General features: G+C 38.9%; 1 protein-coding gene and 1 long non-coding RNA gene across 2 annotated transcripts; one reads left to right on the top strand and one right to left on the bottom strand.

The window, feature by feature from the left end:
• The first annotated feature begins 99 nt into the window (after positions 1-99).
• On the top strand, positions 100-4,424 carry tmem107l (transmembrane protein 107 like). Its single transcript, XM_058409275.1, has 6 exons — positions 100-301; positions 467-590; positions 800-867; positions 1,941-2,041; positions 3,180-3,276; positions 3,878-4,424. Exons 2-6 carry the CDS (start codon positions 504-506, stop codon positions 3,945-3,947), a joined length of 423 nt encoding a protein of 140 aa, XP_058265258.1. The 5' UTR covers positions 100-301; positions 467-503; the 3' UTR covers positions 3,948-4,424.
• Positions 4,425-5,442: 1,018 nt separating this feature from the next.
• LOC131366198 (uncharacterized) lies at positions 5,443-17,954 on the bottom strand. Its single transcript, XR_009206778.1, has 3 exons — positions 17,830-17,954; positions 14,914-15,011; positions 5,443-5,868 (listed from the first exon to the last, which is right to left on the bottom strand). It is a non-coding gene; the product is annotated as an uncharacterized LOC131366198 (long non-coding RNA).
• Positions 17,955-18,543: the final 589 nt, after the last annotated feature.

Here is an 18,543-nt window from a genome sequence, read left to right as displayed (position 1 = left end):
TCAAAAATGCATTTTTTTTAACGCTATAATAAAAATAAAACAGTCTAAGTTGGGTTTATCTTTTAGAGAAAGTGACCCTTTCGGCGTTCCATAGACAGGCGCCATGTTGCAGCAGCGCCTCATGCTGCCTCGAGCGCGTTATATTTGAGTTGTCAATAGCAACGGCAAAAACTTCCGCACTTCCACCTCGGTGTTTTGTTTAGCTACAAGCCGGCATTCTTATCGATTTAAAAGTAATATTAATATGTTTCTAGGTTGAATTTTCTATTTTTCGAACACGTCAAGCCAGTTATACGCGCAGGTACGTTGGTACGATTACATCAGTAGCTGTGTGCTAACTATCTAGTCATCACTTTTAATGTATTGCATTATAGCTTACTGTATTGTGTGTATGGCACTGAATAATAACTCCATTATAACTGACTACTCGTGTATGATGAAACTTTAACTCATACTCGTTTCAAAGGTTCCCATAGGAAAACACGCTAAATAGCCAGCGGTCAATGTGGGCGATAAGCAGCCTGGTCCCTGCCCGTTTCCTGACCCTTATTGCCCACCTGGTTATAGTCATCACCATATTCTGGTCAAGGGTGAGTGTCCTTCTTTAGGGCTGAGCATCATTAATTACATAAGTACATAAACAAATGATAGCTCTATAAATATATGAGTATAATATATAGCTCAGCAAGTATTGTTTTCCTACTTTAGTAGTTATCAGAATTGGCTAAATACAATGTGTCCTATTGACTATATTTATGATGTGATCATGCTAATCTTTTTGTGTATGGCTGTGCTGCAGGAGAACAATGTGAAAGCTTGTCTGCCACTGACCTATACAGTTGAAGAATATAATATAGAGGACATAAGGTAAATGTTTGCTAAGAAAGATGTCTGGTCATACACCTCAACATATGATCAGTTGACAAGTGCCTGTAGCTGACTGTTCTTAACCCCTGTTCAGTTAAAATCAGCGTTGCAAGTCAAGTCAAGAAGGTTTTATTGTCATTTCAACCGCATATAACTAATGCAGTACATAGTGAAAATAAGACGACGTTTCTCCAGGACCCTGGTGCTACATAAGGCAACATACAACATATACACTATATTGCTAAAAAGTCTTTTCATGCAAATGAATGTAATATGGAGCTGTCCTGCCCTTTGTGGCTATAACAGCTTCAACTCTTCTGGGAAGGCTTTCCACAAAGTTTAGGAGTGTGTTTATGGGAATTTTTGACCATTCCACTAGAAGCACATTCGTGAGGTCAGGCACGAGAAAGACTGGCTCACAGTCTCCACTCTAATTCATCCCAAAGGTGTTCTACCAGGTTGAGGTCAGTCAAATTCCTCCACATTAAACTCACTCATCCATGTCTTTATGGACCTTGCTTTGTGCACTGGTGTGTAGTCATGTTAGAACAGGAAAGGGTCATCCCCAAACTTAGTTAGGAGCATGAAAATGTCTTGGTATGTTGAAGCATTAAGAGTTCCTTTCACTGGAAGTAAGGGGCCAAGCCCAACCCCTGTAAATACTACACCTGAATTGATTGATTTGGAGGGGTGTCCCAAAACCTTTGGCAATATTGTTTAGCTACAGAACAAAAACAACAACACACAAAGTAGTTGTCCTAGCTACATAAAGTGGAACGTGTGCAAACAGTGCAAGACAGAAGACAGTGCAGAAAGAGAAAACACAAAAACACGAGGCAGTAAAGGGCACAATTGCTGCTCAGTGATGGAGACCAGAAATGGAATGATATCATAGCTTTCCACCAAACTCTAGATCAAAACCCCAGATACACTCAGCGATAAGATCCTACACCTGCATGGTAACAGAATGAGTTTATATTAGTGTTTGTTAATAATTCTTCTGTTGGCTTTCTGTGTAAATTTTAATACTCCTTTTTTTTTCATTTTCTTTTTTCATTCTCTGTTGTGTGCAGGCTGGTGGTGGCTTTATCCGTGACCCTGGGTCTATTTGCTATAGAACTAGCAGGGTTTTTCTCTGGAGCTTCCATGTTCAACAACAGTCAAGGCCTTTTATGTATCCTTACCTGTAATGTCACCATTACAATCCATCATCACTGCAAAATCAGAAACTATATGTACTTTCATTATTATATAGAAAAAAAAAAACACCGATCCGGTATAGCATTCTGAGCACTGAGAGGTGAAGTGAATAACACTGATTAGCTCTTCATCATGGCACCTGTTAGTGGGTGCGATATATTAGGCTGCAAGTGAACATTTTGTCCTCAAAGTTGATGTGTTAGAAGCAGGAAAAATGGGCAAGTGTAAGGATTTGAGCGAGTTTGACCAAGGCCAAATTGTGATGGCTAGACGACTGGATCAGAGCATCTCCAAAACTGCAGCTCTTGTGGGGTGTTCCCGGTCTGCAGTGGTCAGTATCTATCAAAAGTGGTCCAAGGAAGGAACGGTGGTGAACTGGCAACAGGGTCATGGGCGGCCATTAATGCATGTGTATATATACATACATACACACACACACACACAGAAGTGAGAAATAAAAAATCAAAAAAACTAAACAAGAAGCCTTGAAAAGGCCTAGAAAAGTTTCATAGTAGGATAAAGGTAATCAGTCAGAAGAACACTGTATTGATTTGTTCCGTTGTAGGGGACATGTGGACCCAAACCATGGCAGCAAAACCTTCCCCAAATGCATAACAGATCCACCGAGCCCCGTCACTACAGTGGTCAAGTATTTAACCCTGCAGGTGTTTTCCACATCTGCACTCTTCCACTTGTCAAGAGTATAATAATCTGATCAGATCTCGTTTTCCCTTATCTCTGGAGATCAGTGTTTATTCACCACTCAGCTCTTAAATGTGCATTCATCTTTGTAATGAGAGACTTATGCACTGCAAATGTCTCTCTCTATGTACTGATTTTGTTGACAGTCTGATCACGTCCGGAATTTACATTCTCTGCTGCTCTTCTGTTTTTCCCCACATATTCCACAAGCAGCTTGCTCATTGAATGTGCTCTTTCCATCACAATCTCCTTCTCTATTCAATGACATCTTTCTCATAGACCTAAATACAGACGTCGCTGTAATCATTGTTGAAAGAACTCCATCTTGATCCCAAATCTGGGTCCGTAGATGGTGTCTATCATGCATTACACCAGTGTGCTATGTTACTTCCTTGACAGTGAATATTCAGCTACAGCGTGCCATGCAAGCGGCTCTGTTGCACTGCTTTTCTTTCTCTTTGAGCAGTGGACCTGCAGCATCTACTGGTGGATCTTTGGCTTCTGCAGGTGAGTCTTCACCTGGGGTGTAACAATGCCACTGTCTGTGTATCTCTTTAGTGATACAAATATCCATGTTTACCTCCATGATGTAACACCTCATGGAAATATTGGAAATACTGAAAAAGCCCCAGAGGTAGAAATACCATAGAAATATGTTGGCTCTATCTGTTCCTCGAGCTCATCTACATCACTTGAGTTTATAATTGATCTCTAATATAGATCTACAGTGGAGCTTTGAATCCTTGTACAGTTTATACATTTGTTTACCCTCAGTATTTTCAAACAAACTGAAGATCAAGCAGTTACTAAGGATGAATGACCATGAACATGGTCTTTATTTGTCCATCAAACATCTAATCTCGCCGTTCTCATATGCCTCAATGAAAGTAAAAAGCTCCCACTTGCACCCCTCAACCAGTCTCAACCAGAGGTTCTGTGATCCTTTCTGACCTAAATGTATTTCTGTATAGAACTTGTGATCTCTTCATTCTGAACAACTGCATGCATAATATGTACATATTTATATTCATCTTCTTTTGTTGCATGCGGTATATGCAAATATATGCCTTTGTCCTGAAGCTTTCTCCATCTCTTTCTGCTTTTTCAGTGTAATCCCAGCCTTGTATGAGATGATTCTGCTTATTGCTGTTTTTGCTCTGAAGAAGAAACCACTGTGAATTCATCACTGCTAACATAATAAGTGCAGTATTATCTGTTGTGTATATAAAATTAAGACTATGAATTGTTGTTGGTCTTTTGGCTGCTCCCTGTTTGGGGTCACCACAGTGGATTCCGTATGTTTCGATTTGGCACAGGTTTTATGCCGGATGCCCTTCCTGACGCAACCCTTCCATTTAATTCATGCTTGGGACCGGCATTGAGAGTTAACTTTTCAGTGGCTAGGTTAGCGCCCTGCCTGGGAATCAAACCTGGGCCACGGCAATGAGGGTGCGGGGTCCTGCCACTGGATAACCAGGAGGCTAAAATTTGAATATGAATAATTTCTTCTTCTTCTTTTATTATTATTATTATTATTATTATTATTATTATTATTATTATTAGTTTCAGTGTTCTAGTTGTGATTGAGTGAATATCACACTAAATGGAAAATGACTGGTAAAAAATTTACACCTTATGTTTTGTGTTGCATCAATTTGTACTGTTTTTTATATATATATATATGTGTATAAAAAATAGATTTTGTAATAAAATATTTTATTAGCACAATGTGTTTCATAAACATTTCAGGGTGTTTTCATTCTTGAGTGTATACTTCATGTTAACCCCAAACTTGTTTATAAGAGGCCCAGAGGTCAATTTTCAGATCAATTGTTGACCAAATGTGGATTAAATGTTCAAAAAGCCTGTAGTCTGGGGAAAAAAAAAATGTGAATTATTTGAGTTAAAGAGGTAAAGCCCATGGAAGTAAGAAAGGCTTACATACAGACTTTCATACATGTGGTGATGAATTCTGTGTAGCTCTTACCAGCATTTGGGTTTTCAGTGAGGTGTTGTGGTCCTATTTGAAATACTTTCTGGAATAGTTTTTGCTTGACCTGGCTGATGATCATGCAGATGCTGAAACACTGAGATGTTTTCCCTTTACAACCAGACAGCTCTTATAGCTGTTTAACTTTAAGTATTGATTTATACTCAGCTAGTATATGGATGTAATGACCTTGATGTCTATGTGCTTTTCACTCATAGATCAATAATCACATGTCTGATGTGTGTGAATAGGTTGTGATGTGATGCAGCAGGAAGTTTTGAAGGATATGCTTAGAAATGAATTATTAAATTTTTATACTACAATATACACGGACCAATAACCTTATTAGAAATGCTTGTAAACCTACTCATTCATGCAAATGTCACATGAGCCAATCAGCATAGGTAATATTTACATTAAATATCGTCATCTCACTGAGTTTGATCAGGGCATGGCTGATTTGAATATTTCAGAAACTGCTGATCTCTAGAGAATCTCTGGGATTTAGGTGTGAACACATAAAACATCCAGTGAGCAGCTGTTCTGTGGGTGGAAATGTCTTGGTGATGGTAGAAGTCAGAGGAGAATAGCCAGTCTGGTTTAAGCTGACAGGAATAATGACTCTTTACAACTGCGGAGAGCAGAAACGCATATTAAAACATAGAAAGAAACTTGAGATAGATTGGATAAAGACCAGACAACGTTTTTTTCCAATCAATCTCAACATCAAGGCATTTCCTACTACAGAGCCGCTGCTCACTCAGTGTTTTGTTTTGTTAATTAAACAGCTGTATAAATGAGTAAGTGTACATTCGGTGCTAATAAAGTGGAGAGTAAGTGCATACAACTCAGTTATCATTGTATGGTCTACCACAAGTGTGTGCCACAACCGTGTCTTATTAAAAATCAATGAGTTGATGATACAAGTGCTGTGGGTAACCTGTCTGAATGCTGTGTGTGTCTGTGTGTGTGTGTGTTGCTAAATTGCTGTGTGACAGAGCACTGGGTCTGACCTCGAAGCTGCTGTGTCACAGTTCTTCCTTACACCTGCTACTGAGGATTGGTCCTAAAGCAGCCTGAGTCATCCTTCATGCAGTCATGTCCCTTTCCTGTCTCAGGAGAAGATAAGAGACTTTTTTTCAGTCAAGACTTTATTGTTATTGTGTACAATAAAACGAAATTTAGTGTGGTAACTCTCAGAAAGCAACAAGGACATTTAAACGTTATAAAAGGAATTCAAATTAGAAAGTATAAGGAAAGAATTAAATATAAACAAAGAGTGCCTTGTAAAAGAGTTACAAGATTGTACATGATGAAGTGATGGAACAGAGAAGAATGTACACTGATCAGGCATAACATTATGAGCACTGACAGGTGAAGTGAATAAGACTGATGATCTCCTCATCATGGCACCTGTTAGTGGGTGCGATATATTAGGCAGCAAGTGAACATTTTGTCCTCAAAGTTGATGTGTTAGAAGCAGGAAAAATGGGCAAGTGTAAGGATTTGAGCGAGTTTGACGAAGGGCCAAATTGTGATGGCTAGACCACTGGATCAGAGCATCTCCAAAACTGCAGCTCTTGTGGAGTGTTCCTGGTCTGCAGTGGTCAGTATCTATCAAAAGTGGTCCAAGAAAGGAACAGTGGTGAACCAGCGACAGGGTCATGGGCAAAAGGGACACCAACACTATTAGGCAGGTGGTCATAATGTTATGCCTGGTCGGTGTAATTTATGTTAAAAGCTAGATCTTACACAAAATGTAGTCTGGTAATTTGTCCTTTGAACTGTCAGACTTAGCAAAGATTTAAGAGATAAAAAGCTACCTAGTTTCCTCATTACCGTTTACTGATGTTCTACACACCCCTCCAAATCACTGAATTCAGGTGTTGTTTTTCAGGGGTTGGGTTCGGCCCCTTAGTTCCAGTGAAAGGAACTCTTAATGCTTCAGCTTCATAACAAGACATTTTGGACAATTTCATTCTCCCAACTTTGTGGGAACAGTTTGGGGATGACCCCTTCCTGTTCCAACATGACTGCACACCAGTGCACAAAGCAAGGTCCATTAAGACATGGATGAGGGAGTTCGGTGTGGAGGAACTTGGCTGGCCTACACAGTCCTGTGTGAGTCCTGACCTCAACCTGATAGAACACCATTGAGATGAATTAGAGACTGTGAGCCAGGCCTTCTCGTCCAACATCAGTGCCTGACCTCATAAATGTGCTTCTAGTGGAATGGTCATGAACACACTCCTAAACCTTGTGCAAAGCCTTCCCAGAAGAGTTGAAGCTGTTATCGCTGCAAAGGGCGGGCCAACTCCATATTACATTCACGTGCAGGTAAAGACAGAAGTCCCAAAACTTTTGGTTATGTTATGTATTAATCAAAATCTGAACTCAAATAATTTAATGTTTAACAAAGAGCTAAATATATGTACATGTCTGACACGTAGTTATATATATCAGGTGCTGATTAATTTTCTAAAACCGCAGCTCTAATAACAGTTCTGATAATTGTATGAGATGATGAGATATATTAATGCAATTTTCTAATAAGTTTTACTTTCTATAGTAACCTGTCATTAACAGGGACTTTTATGGAGGATGTTCTACAGAATCTAAGCCTAATAATAAACGAATAAGAAGTTGTGTAGTTATTTAACAAAGACAAAGATTTAGCCCATGGTATGGTGGCACTTTGTGTAAGGAGTCTCCAGTGCCGGTGCTGTAAAGAGGCGTTTCCGATTTGCAGATTCTTGGTAATGTATTCAATAAAGAGAGAAAAAGAGAGGCTGGTGAGGAAATGGCTGTTTAAAGCTGCTGTAATGTAAGTGATAACAGGCACTAACTTGTCTCAAGAACATTAATTATAACTTTAAATGGCTTAAAAAATGTCACTCATTAACACGTGTAAAAATTGCTGCGGTATAAGAGGAATAAAACATTCCAAGCCGTTGAAATATTTCACTTCCTCTTCACATCAGGCTGCATTATACCACCACACTGTGTTCTATTCCACACATAATGTAACTTTGCTGGTCATTTATCTTATAATAATATAAAGGAAGCCAACACTTTTTGAGAGGGGCAACAAATCTCATATCTCCTCTGGTGGCTCCCATTTATGTACCCTGATCTTTCTTGAACAGATCAATACTTCCATTTTGAGGAAATCCTGCCCTCATATTCTCTGGATAGTCCAACCACTTGTCACAACTTAAATAACCCATACAGATCAATAAACCAACTTGAGCCAAGTGGCAGCATGGTTGGCTCATTAATGAGCTCCAGTGAGTGTATATACACAGCCCATTTCCTTTGCTCCTCGTGCACCTGTCCCCTCACATATTACCCACACTCATTTCTTTCTCCTTTGTTATTTCTGTCTGCTGCTTTGCTGTGACGCACCTCTGATTCTGACCCCTCCTCTCTCTGCATGTCTCACACTGAGAGTTCTCTCCACCTTAGGCCAATTAGTGTCAAGCAGACACTAACAACGTCAATGACCTCTGGCTTATAATTAAGGCCAACTGGAAGGAGCTAGGCATCCTGACAAAAAAGGCACATCTTGTGACTGTACAGGAGTGGTCTTGCCATCAGCACTGGAGTGTATTATTGCACAGCGGGATGTTTATTATGCGCTGACTGACTGCAAGATTTGAGTGAGTGAGTATTAATTTGTATTATTACAATTCAACAGGTTTCCTATATCAAATCATTTTCTTAGAGAAAGAACAAAAATCGATTTTTAGTTAGCCAGTTCTCTGTGTAGATCAGTACTCATGGTGTGTAATAATACACTACTGCAAAAACCTCCATACACACATGGGAATGTCAGAATCCTTCTTCTGCAGACCAAGAACTTCAGCAAAGTCATGACGTGGCTATATGATAGCATTTTATTCAAATACCAAAATCATGTGGCTATCCTTCCCTTTCTTGTGCTTGCTACATGTGCATCAGACCTCATATACACTTTGGTATTATCTGTCTTCCTTCCTCCAAACTTTAATCAGCTCATTTCTTCTCTTGATGGCTGTTTGGAGTTTTTTTTCCTTTTGTGGAGATATTCATGGCTACTAATTTGAGTTTGCATGCTGACCTCTAAGTCCATTGCTCTGAGCTTTACACATCAGCCGCTCTCTGGTGACCTGCAGGCCTGTGAATATGTGCCACTAGCATGGTTGAGCAGTTCTCCTTCACCACAATGCGTTCAACACCACTGAGCTTGTGAAGTCCTTTATCCCCCACTGTCTCCTGACTAGCTGGGCTGTCTAAAGGTGTTGAGTGGTCTCCCTCGGTATACTGCTGTTGTCCACTGTTGAGCTTGCTACCCTCTGGACTGCTACATTCTCTCAAGGCTTCCTCATGTGTCACTGTCTTGCTGCTAGCGCTAAATGCTGCTCAGAACTAACCGGTGTTAACTTGATTGCAAGAACAGACGCTAGCTAAAGAAATTTAAGACCCTTTGGAATACTCTTTACTCGGCTTTGTAGAAAGTGCCTATACCGGACATAGATTTGGGATAATAGCTCAATTCAGGAAGGAAATCGCCAAGATCTTGCACTCACAAGGGAGAGCAACCTTATTTAACCTTATTTAATTTTAAGTTCTATACACGATTTGTACAAGTCTAACAGTTTCATGCGTTTAATGATTCGAAACATCCACTAACTATAAATGTTGCAAGGATATGTAAGAAAACACTCAAAGTAATTTTCATAAAGTACTTTAACTAACAAAAATAATGCCAGAAAGATATCAGTTATGTCTGCTCTTGATACATGCTTTAAAAAGATTTATAACACAAGAATGTAGTCACCGGAAATTGAGCCATTGGTGTCCCAATGTGTATTGAGCAAGGGTCTTTACCAGTGCTCTAGTTGTGTACACGATATAGTGGCTCATGACCAAGGGATCTTGGGAGACACAACCAGGTCAATCTTACTGACCCTGACAGTTATAAGTAATATATATAATGAGAAAAATAAGTAAAATCGGCCATTAATTATGTATGAAACTGGGGGTTTCTGAACGGCAGAAAACCACTGTCATTAGCAAGCAATCACAATCCAGTATAAACTCGGCAGTTAGGATGGCTGTATGTATATACAATGGTATTTGTATTAATACTTTCACATAGTAACTTTGTTAAAGGTCTCTGTGCACACACACACACGCCCAAGAAGGCATTTAGACCACTCTCACTGTCCCTGGGATTATCTGGTGTTCATAGAACAACAATTACATAAGCATTCTATTAGACAAAAAGACCAAACTGAACAGAGCTGTGAAATAATCGATAAAAGGTCTCCAAATACTCCATATACAGCGGATAAGCCACATAACCCAAAACTAGTTTAAACTCTATAAAAAGCTGATGTATTGTTCAGTGTTTCATTGGGGAGAGCTGGTTATTTTTCTGCAATACCACACAATGAACAACAGGGAGCAGCAGTATGTGTGTTTATCTTATGACATCTCCTTGCAGACCATTTGCATTTACTTGACAAGAGGAAATCAATCCATCTGAACCCTAAATGTTAATCAGCCCTGTGCCTCATTTGCAACCAAAATATTTCATGATTGGAATACATAAGCTACATAATGTTCAGCCTGCCTATCGAAAACAGTTCAAATTCAAAAAATATGAATTGCTCAAGCCAATTACTTTGTCCCAAGAGCACTTTGCTATGCCATTATAAATATCATGCTACCGAACTGAATAATACGTAGAGCTCAAATATGTTAAAATTATATTTTAGACTTTCCTTTTATCTACGTGTGCCATATATGGAAATAAATCATATAGACTGAGATATTTAAATACAGATACAAAAACAGATAGATGTACCTCATGAGATTAAACAATATAGTGTCTTCTCAAAAGTAGTACACTATAAATCATTATGTCCAGTGTCTATTTCTATTACTTTTCAACCTCAATTTGACGTATCCCCCTCTATCACCCTTGCTGTCCATCATGATTCTAGTTTCTTCCGAATGACCTAGCAGAAACTGACCTGACACATACAGTCTTCATGTAGGATTGTTTTATTTGGCCCTGATTCCCTCTGTTGCGAAGATGTATTATGCTTAGTGCAGCCATTATAATGAGCACACTTGGGGTAATTAAGGCACGGATGGGCAGTAGACAGCGGTGGTCCGGGGACAGCGCCACACTATAAATCACAAACTCCTGGTTCCGCCTTCTCAAGCGTGGCCGATCACACACGCCCAGAAAGCAATTCTGCCAACCTGCGTTTGCACATTTGTCTTCATCAGCCGCTGGTTGTTTAGGGCCCGGCTGCATTCGCTGGTTCCCATGGTAATCAAACAGGCCAAAGATATCAAATGTGTCCATTTCACTGTCAGTAACATCATGACATTTGAGACAAGTTTGCGAATGAACAGCATTGTGAATGTAAATAAGCAGGTGGTTATTGACCAAATGGAAAGGTGAGCTAGAAATTCAGCGGGCACTAAAGCTGAATGAGAGATTAATTCGATTAGGGTGGTTTTGTAACTATATTTGGCACACAGGTTTATTTGAAATGTTGAGACCATAACTCTGTTCATCTTTCTTCACTTTGTAGTGGAACATTAAGGCATTACTGAGACGGATATGTCCTGCAATCTACAACTGTAAAGCACTAAAGTTAGTTGTATAAGTTTTACTTTTCATTTTACATTTCTATAATGGCACAAAAGCAACTGTAAAGTTAGTTAGTTCAATGGATAGATGGACAGACTAGTTTAAAAGAAATAGCCATACAAGGTTAAGGTAAGGAACGTAGGCGCTTCAGTGTTTTTCTAGACGTGTGCCTAATACAGACAGCTGTCTATCACATGCACCTGAGTCCTGTGAGAGAAAAAGAAAAGCCAGCAGAACAAAAAGGTGTGTTTGTGATGCGTTTCTTTGTGTGTGATTAGATTGCACAAGCAGGATCTAGAGCGGCTCGGCCTCCAAGGGACAGAGAGGCAGAATCAACCGGTGGAACAGGAGATTCAGTCAGACAGAACACGAAACCTAGGAGCGGCCATGACACATGACGGACACTGAGAGGCCATGAGAGGTTGTTTTCTTCTCTTCCTCAACATGTTATCTATTCTGATCAAGCAGTGCTGGAGCACTGAGACAGTGGGGCTGCAAGTCCATCTAAATGAAGCCGGAGTTTTTTTTTTTCCTGAGTTTCAAGCACGATATGATAAAGAACTGCACAAATAAAGAAGAGTAACTGCGCACCATTCTCAGCTCAAACGGCATCGTATAATATTTGTCCTTGTTCACACTGTTAGGCCTTCAAGGCAGGTTCATCTGGGTAATCCTTGTGTGCTGAATGATGCCCAAGTGCCAAAATTATTTGATTGGTCTTTTCAAATTAAATCACAGCACAGTTCCTCTTAATCTGTAAGCAGTTTTAGTCCACAAGCTTAGATAAAGGCCTGAAATCAAATTCACTGCACATGCAGGCTCTAGGGAGAGACACCAGGGGAGCCTACTTGGAAACAATAGGAGAATGAAAGCAAACATGCATAAGAAAGCAGATAAATTGCCGGAGGAAAGGATGAAACTTTGTTTCTGAAAAAAAAAAAGGATGGACTGGAGGCTTTGACCTCTTGGTGCTTGTTGGATTAAGACAGAGAATTTTCATACATTCATGAGAAATTTAACCAGATATCTAGCAGTTTGATTACAATTTTTTAAGAATGTGTAATGTAAATTAAAGCTACAGGATGTAGGATTTAGGAATTCTGCCCTCTCTGCCAAAATAAAAACAAAAACATAATGCTGTTGTTTGGTTCAACAGAAAAGCATTTACACTATCATCAGGAGATCATGAGCTTGATTTCTGATGATGCAGCAGCCATTTGTGGCCAAGAGCCAAGGGAACAAAATTGGTCATACTCTCTGTGTGGAAAGGGATGGTATTACTCTCTCCACTTTCAATTACAGCAACACTAATTAATTGTGTGCATCTGTGAGCTCATGTATGTCGACAAGGTTGAATAGCACTTTCCTGAAAATGTTTCACTGCCCTGTGATGCAGCATGAGCAGCAGTTTGGTTGGCTTCATGTGTCTCAGAGGAGGCATGTATTAGCCTTCACCCTCCCCAGTTGGTAGCTGTTGTGTGATAGGGGAGAGCTGGCTGGTGGGTAGGATATGGCAGGTTATAAAGTGCTACAGTAATATGGGCCTCAATCTACATTCTGAATTCATGACTATGTAGACACCATTGGAATACTGTTATATTACGTAACCGTAATACATTGTATAATTACATATGCCACTATTAGGGTCATTATCCATTATGTTATACCAGAAATTTGGGCTTAGGGTCCTTGAGACAAGTTTCAGACACTCATTGGCTGTATCTAAGTTAAACCAAAAAATCCTAAGCACACTAGGTTTAATTTTTTCCTCATTCACTGCATTATCTCATTACAAATGTAATAAATGGTGAATATTTAGATGTGAACTGTGAAGTCGGCACATTCTACTTGGCCTGTTGAAAAAAAATAGCATACTAAAAATCAAACAGATTATCAGGATATTTTTCTGCTTCCTGTCCTTACAACAAACCTTTTCATGAGTGAGAATTTGAATTTCAAAGCAGAGGAACTCTTCCTGAGTGCAGTGATTCCTGCTGGAGCTCTGTTTCATACACACTGCATTTTTATACACATTTAAAAACATGTTTGCATTTACACAGATTGACAAACTGTATGCCTAGACATGCACACACACACACACACACACACACACAGAGACACACATACAACCACCCACCCACACACCTCCTCTTGAGTACCTGTTTCGAAACATACAAATGAGTGAATCCACAAGAATCTCAACCTTAATGTAAATTATTAGTAATTATAAATTTAAGTGTTCCAATTAAATGTACCTAGGGTTAGGGTTAGAGAAAGAAACTGCATTGTTTGTCAGTCTCTAACTGACAAGAGACTGACAAACAATGCAGTTTCTTTCATAGGATGTCCAAATGCTGTCCCATTTAAGGACATGTAAGGACATTCATTCGATATAAGCAGTTGCTACTACTTCTACTACTACTACTACTACTACTACTAGTGTCTGTGTGTTGGTTCCCACATTCTTCCCATGCTCATATGGGTTTCCTCTGAGTTCTCAGGTTTCCTCCCACTGATCAGAAACATACAGGGGAATGGTGGTCACTGTTCAAGGTGTGTGTGTGTGTGCATGGCATTCTATGATGGATTGGCATCAAATTTCTAAATATTTCAGAAACATTTCAGAAACTTGTCTTGTTCTCTTGGCAGATAGTTTTGCTTATTTCAAGCATCTAGAAAAAAGCTTAATTAACTGCCGAAAGAATAAAAAAATTTATGCTTGAAGTAAATAAATATGAAGAAATATGTTTGATGCTCTTATATTTCCACATTGAATAATGACAGTGACAACTTTTAACAATAAAAATATAAATAATAATAATTAACAATATACAAAATAATGTTTCTATGCATTTTACTGAACACAAAATCAGCTTACAAGAAACAACAACAACAACAAACAAACAAACATATATACCAATCAGGCATAACATTATGAGCAGTGACAAGTGAGGGGAATAAGACTGATGATCTCCTCATCATGGCACCTGTTAGTGGGTGGGATATATTAGGCAGCAAGTGAACATTTTGTCCTGAAAGTTGATGTGTTACAAGCAAAAAAAATGGGCAAGCGTAAGGATTTGAGCGAGTTTGATGAAGGACCAAATTGTGATGGCTAGACCACTGGATCAGAGCATCTCCAAAACTGCAGCTCTTATGGGGTGTTCCCGGTCTGCAGTGGTCAGTATCTATCAAAAGTGGTCCAAGGAAGGAACAGCGGTGAACCGGCAACAGGGTCATGGGCGGCCAAGACTCACTGATGCTACTGTTGCTCAAATTGCTGAAGAAGTGTCAGAATACACAGTGCATGGAGGGTCGGGGCTGTTTTGGCAGCAAAAGGGGGGACCAACACAATATATGGCAGGTGGTCATAATGTTATGCCTGATCAGTGTAGATCCTTTGTTGAGTTTCATGTCCCATAATTCTGTGTCTCCAGGCTGTAGAAAACACTGGGGAGGGGGCAGTTTGTGTGAAATGAATTTTAAAATGTTTTTGACTTACCATTTTATTTCCAGTGAGAAATAGCTGGTGTAGTCACAAAATATTTGTTCTATCTTCCCTTCCTCCACCTCTCCTGTTCTGCTGCGCCACTTGGGAGCCTAGATTAAGAAAAATGACTTCTTATTTTCTGTGACAAAGATTTTTGATAAAGAAAAAGGAAAGTTTAATACCACTGAAATACAAGGAAAAGGTAGCAAGCACTGTAGCAAGTCTTAATACCAATCATCCCTATATTATCTGTCTAGGTATAAACCAGTGAGCTACCCAGTAAAAAAACATATCTGAATGCTATATGGATGCAAAATTACAGAATACAACAAAAACCTAAAACAAACTGATTTACAGCTGAAATAATCAAATTTAGGAGTCTTTAACTCTAACTCTGCTGTGGAGGTTTTCTTTTCCAAGGCGTTTATGTATGTATGTCTGCTACATGGGAATAAGGCAATTTAAACAGAGGTGCACCGAGGCTAACACCTGAGCAGAATAATAAAGAACAGACATGATTTCAACATGGTTGATTGAAATTCTGTTCAGTCGGATACGCTGCGAACACTATAGAGCACGCTTACTTGACCTTAGTCCTTAACGTGCAACAGTGTCTTCAGGCTTCACTCCGAGCAGAAATCTGAGCCACAGAGTTCAATCAATAATCATTTGTATAAATCTTACACAAGCCTGTAAATCCTACAGACACTGACAGTTCTGATGGCCAGGGACCAGTGGTGTCTTTAGGGTATATCTGACTTTTTTTTTTTTTTTTGCATCTAAACCTCACAGCTCGATAATACTTTGTGCTTTATCACATGTAGGCTACATGTGCACATGAGCTTCCAACCTATTTGTGGAATGTCCAGTGATCACTAGGGGTATAAACCTTAGGCTTCTACATAATACCATTTGGCTTCATAAGACAACATTTGACGATACCATAGAATATGGTCTGATAGGATGTGATTTGGTAGTAATGATAGCGTGATAAGTATATTCTTTAACAAAAAAGCATTAAATTTACAAGCAAATCAGCTTGCTACCCCATTAAATAATTTAAACATCAGTTTAGAGATTTTATAGCATAATAATATGATTTGTATGCACCACTTGTCTGTCTTATTGCGATAAAGATCGATGCATGATTTCAGTCGTCCCTTCTTCAATCAATGCATTATTTCAAAATATTTGTTTCACCTGATCAGAAAACTAACACAGCTCAAACCACATTAAAAAAAGAAGTTAGGGTAATAATAACAACAAATATTTCTACATTTCTAAATACATAGCATAGCAACATTAAACTGTTTGACATTTTATATTTAGTCAAATATTTTATTTTATTTAAAGACTCAAATATTGTTTTTTTTTTTTAAATGCCTGAGCTGTACATTTTTGCCTTCTCTTTTTAAAATATGCATAGCTTAATACATGACAGAGAAAAATTATTACAAAGATATATGTTTTATGTGATAAAATATGTGATATAATAGTCATCTAGCTATCACCTATACTGAGTACATATTTTTTTACATGAAAAATATTTGTCCATATTGAGATAAAAGTGCTAAAATAAATTAAAACCATTAATATATATAAAATTATAGAATATATTTTATTGAAAATAATTTTTTAATTCAGCTCTCAATTTTCATAATAATGGTGCTACTTGAGTAGGATGCCCTCATTTCTGTGGACCGAGCCCAGAATGTCTTCAAATCCTGCCAGGGACATTTTTTAACGCTAGTGATGTGGGAATATAAAAATGACAACGAGAGAGGTAAATATTGAGCTTGACAGGCTGCTTTCTTTTCCGTGTGTAATGCTGCTGTCTGATATTCCTCACAGTCCAGCAGCATTTGAAAGGCTCATATTTAAATCTGCCGTTATACTCCCTCTCCCCCCATCAGCTTCACCTTTTCTCTGACAGTCTCAGCTGAAGCCTGAGGCGTACGCCGCCAGCCTTAGCCTGTCCTCTTCTCCCTCTCTCCCTCCCCTCATCCCTCTCCCTGCCCCTTTCTCTAAACCTCTCTGGCTCTCTGTTCTCCCTGTTTGTGGAGGCTGAAGGCTCTGTGCACTCACCCATGACTGGCTCCATGCATGTGGGGGGATCAGAAGAGAGAGAAAAGCCTTGATCAGTTTCTGGAGCTGAAAGATGACTCAGGCCTTGGCTTCACCCGTTTACAGCTCGTTTACAGCAAGCAACTACACTTTAAGTTCTAGTTGAGAAACAGTTTTTGCATGTACACTGGCATTTTAGTGATCTCTGTGCAGAGGACATTCAAGCAGCTCGTAACATTTGTTGTGGCAGAAGAAGAAAAAAGTCTGAGCCTTGTGCAAACCACTGTTTGGACTTTTGTGAGGTGAAAGTGTGTTTGTGTGTGTATATGTGTGTGTGTGTGTGTGAAGGTGAGTGTCCTGCCATACTGGATATTGTGAGGGAGTGTATTTCAGAAAAGTAAATAACACACTTTGGTCTATATGCATGTGTGTAATGCAGCCCCCCTGGAAGCTTTTAGAGATGCAGCAGCTGAATCGTTTGTGGCAGTGCCTGCTCAGGGAAAAAGGTGTGCATGTTTGTGTGTGTGTGTGTGTGTGTGTGTGTGTGTGTGAGAGTGAGAGAGAGAGAGAGAGAGAGAGAAAGAGACAGAGACAGAGAGAGACAGAGAGAGAGTGTGAGACCAGGCAGTGCCACAACTGATTCACCTGCTGCATCTGAAGGTGAGACCTGCATGCACTTACACACACACACACACACACACACACTTTCCACCTGTGACTGTCTAAAGAAGCTCAGCAGTATGTTCCATTCCGTGTAGCAAACATTTAAGAGAGAAATGAGAATGCTGCTTATATTTCTGTTAAATTAGATCTAGTGGCCTTATGATGGTCCATCATCCACTATGGCCCATAATTATGGTATACCTTGTAGTATCCCATCCAGGGGTGTATTTCTGGTCCACACTCCCAGTGTTCCTGAGATAGGTTCCATATCCATTGTGACCCTATTTAGAATAAAACAGTTATTTGAAGACAAATGACTGAATATTAGTTTCCATTTCCATTCTATGGATTATACAATGAAACTAACTGGACAGTATGCAGTTTAAAGATTTTGTAATAATGTCAATGTAAGGATGGAGATACCAAGCCTTGGGACTTCATGTGTTATTGGATGTATAACCAAATACTGTCTAACTGTCTTTTTACTGACAGATACTTTGCTTACTCAGTCACGTAGGTATCTATTCCAGAAAACTCATTGTCATTTGTTGTTAAACTGTATTTTGTGAATAAATGTTACTGTTTTCCAGTGTTTTCAGGTGGAAAATGTCCAGTTGTGGTTTAAATCTGAACACAAAAATTCATACAGATATCTTTAACATTAAAGAGATCCAAATATAGATAATAGCATTCTGTTACATCCCAATTATACACTCTAATTTCCCATTAAGATCAATAAAGTTATATCTTATCTTATTTTATCTTATCTTACATTACCTTGTTTTATCTCATCTTATCTATAGCCACTATACACATTCATAGATTATGAAGTCAGATTTTAATATTTAGGATGATTTAATTCAAATTTCAAATAAAAGATATATATATATTAGGAAACCTGATTCTAGATTTTGA

Source organism: Hemibagrus wyckioides, linkage group LG15 (genome assembly GCF_019097595.1).
Source record: "Hemibagrus wyckioides isolate EC202008001 linkage group LG15, SWU_Hwy_1.0, whole genome shotgun sequence".
NCBI lineage: Eukaryota > Metazoa > Chordata > Actinopteri > Siluriformes > Bagridae > Hemibagrus > Hemibagrus wyckioides.
The sequence above is the reverse complement of the archived record's forward strand: the minus strand, read 5'-3'. Positions and strand labels throughout refer to the sequence as shown.

Excerpts from the sequence above, each read along its gene's own strand:
- tmem107l (XM_058409275.1), top strand. The coding sequence starts at position 504 with ATGTGGGCGATAAGCAGCCTGGTCCCTGCCCGTTTCCTGACCCTTATT. Across the intron at positions 868-1,940 it reads TATAATATAGAGGACATAAG|GCTGGTGGTGGCTTTATCCG; the intron begins GTAAATGTTTGC and ends TGTTGTGTGCAG. Across the intron at positions 3,277-3,877 it reads TGGATCTTTGGCTTCTGCAG|TGTAATCCCAGCCTTGTATG; the intron begins GTGAGTCTTCAC and ends CTGCTTTTTCAG.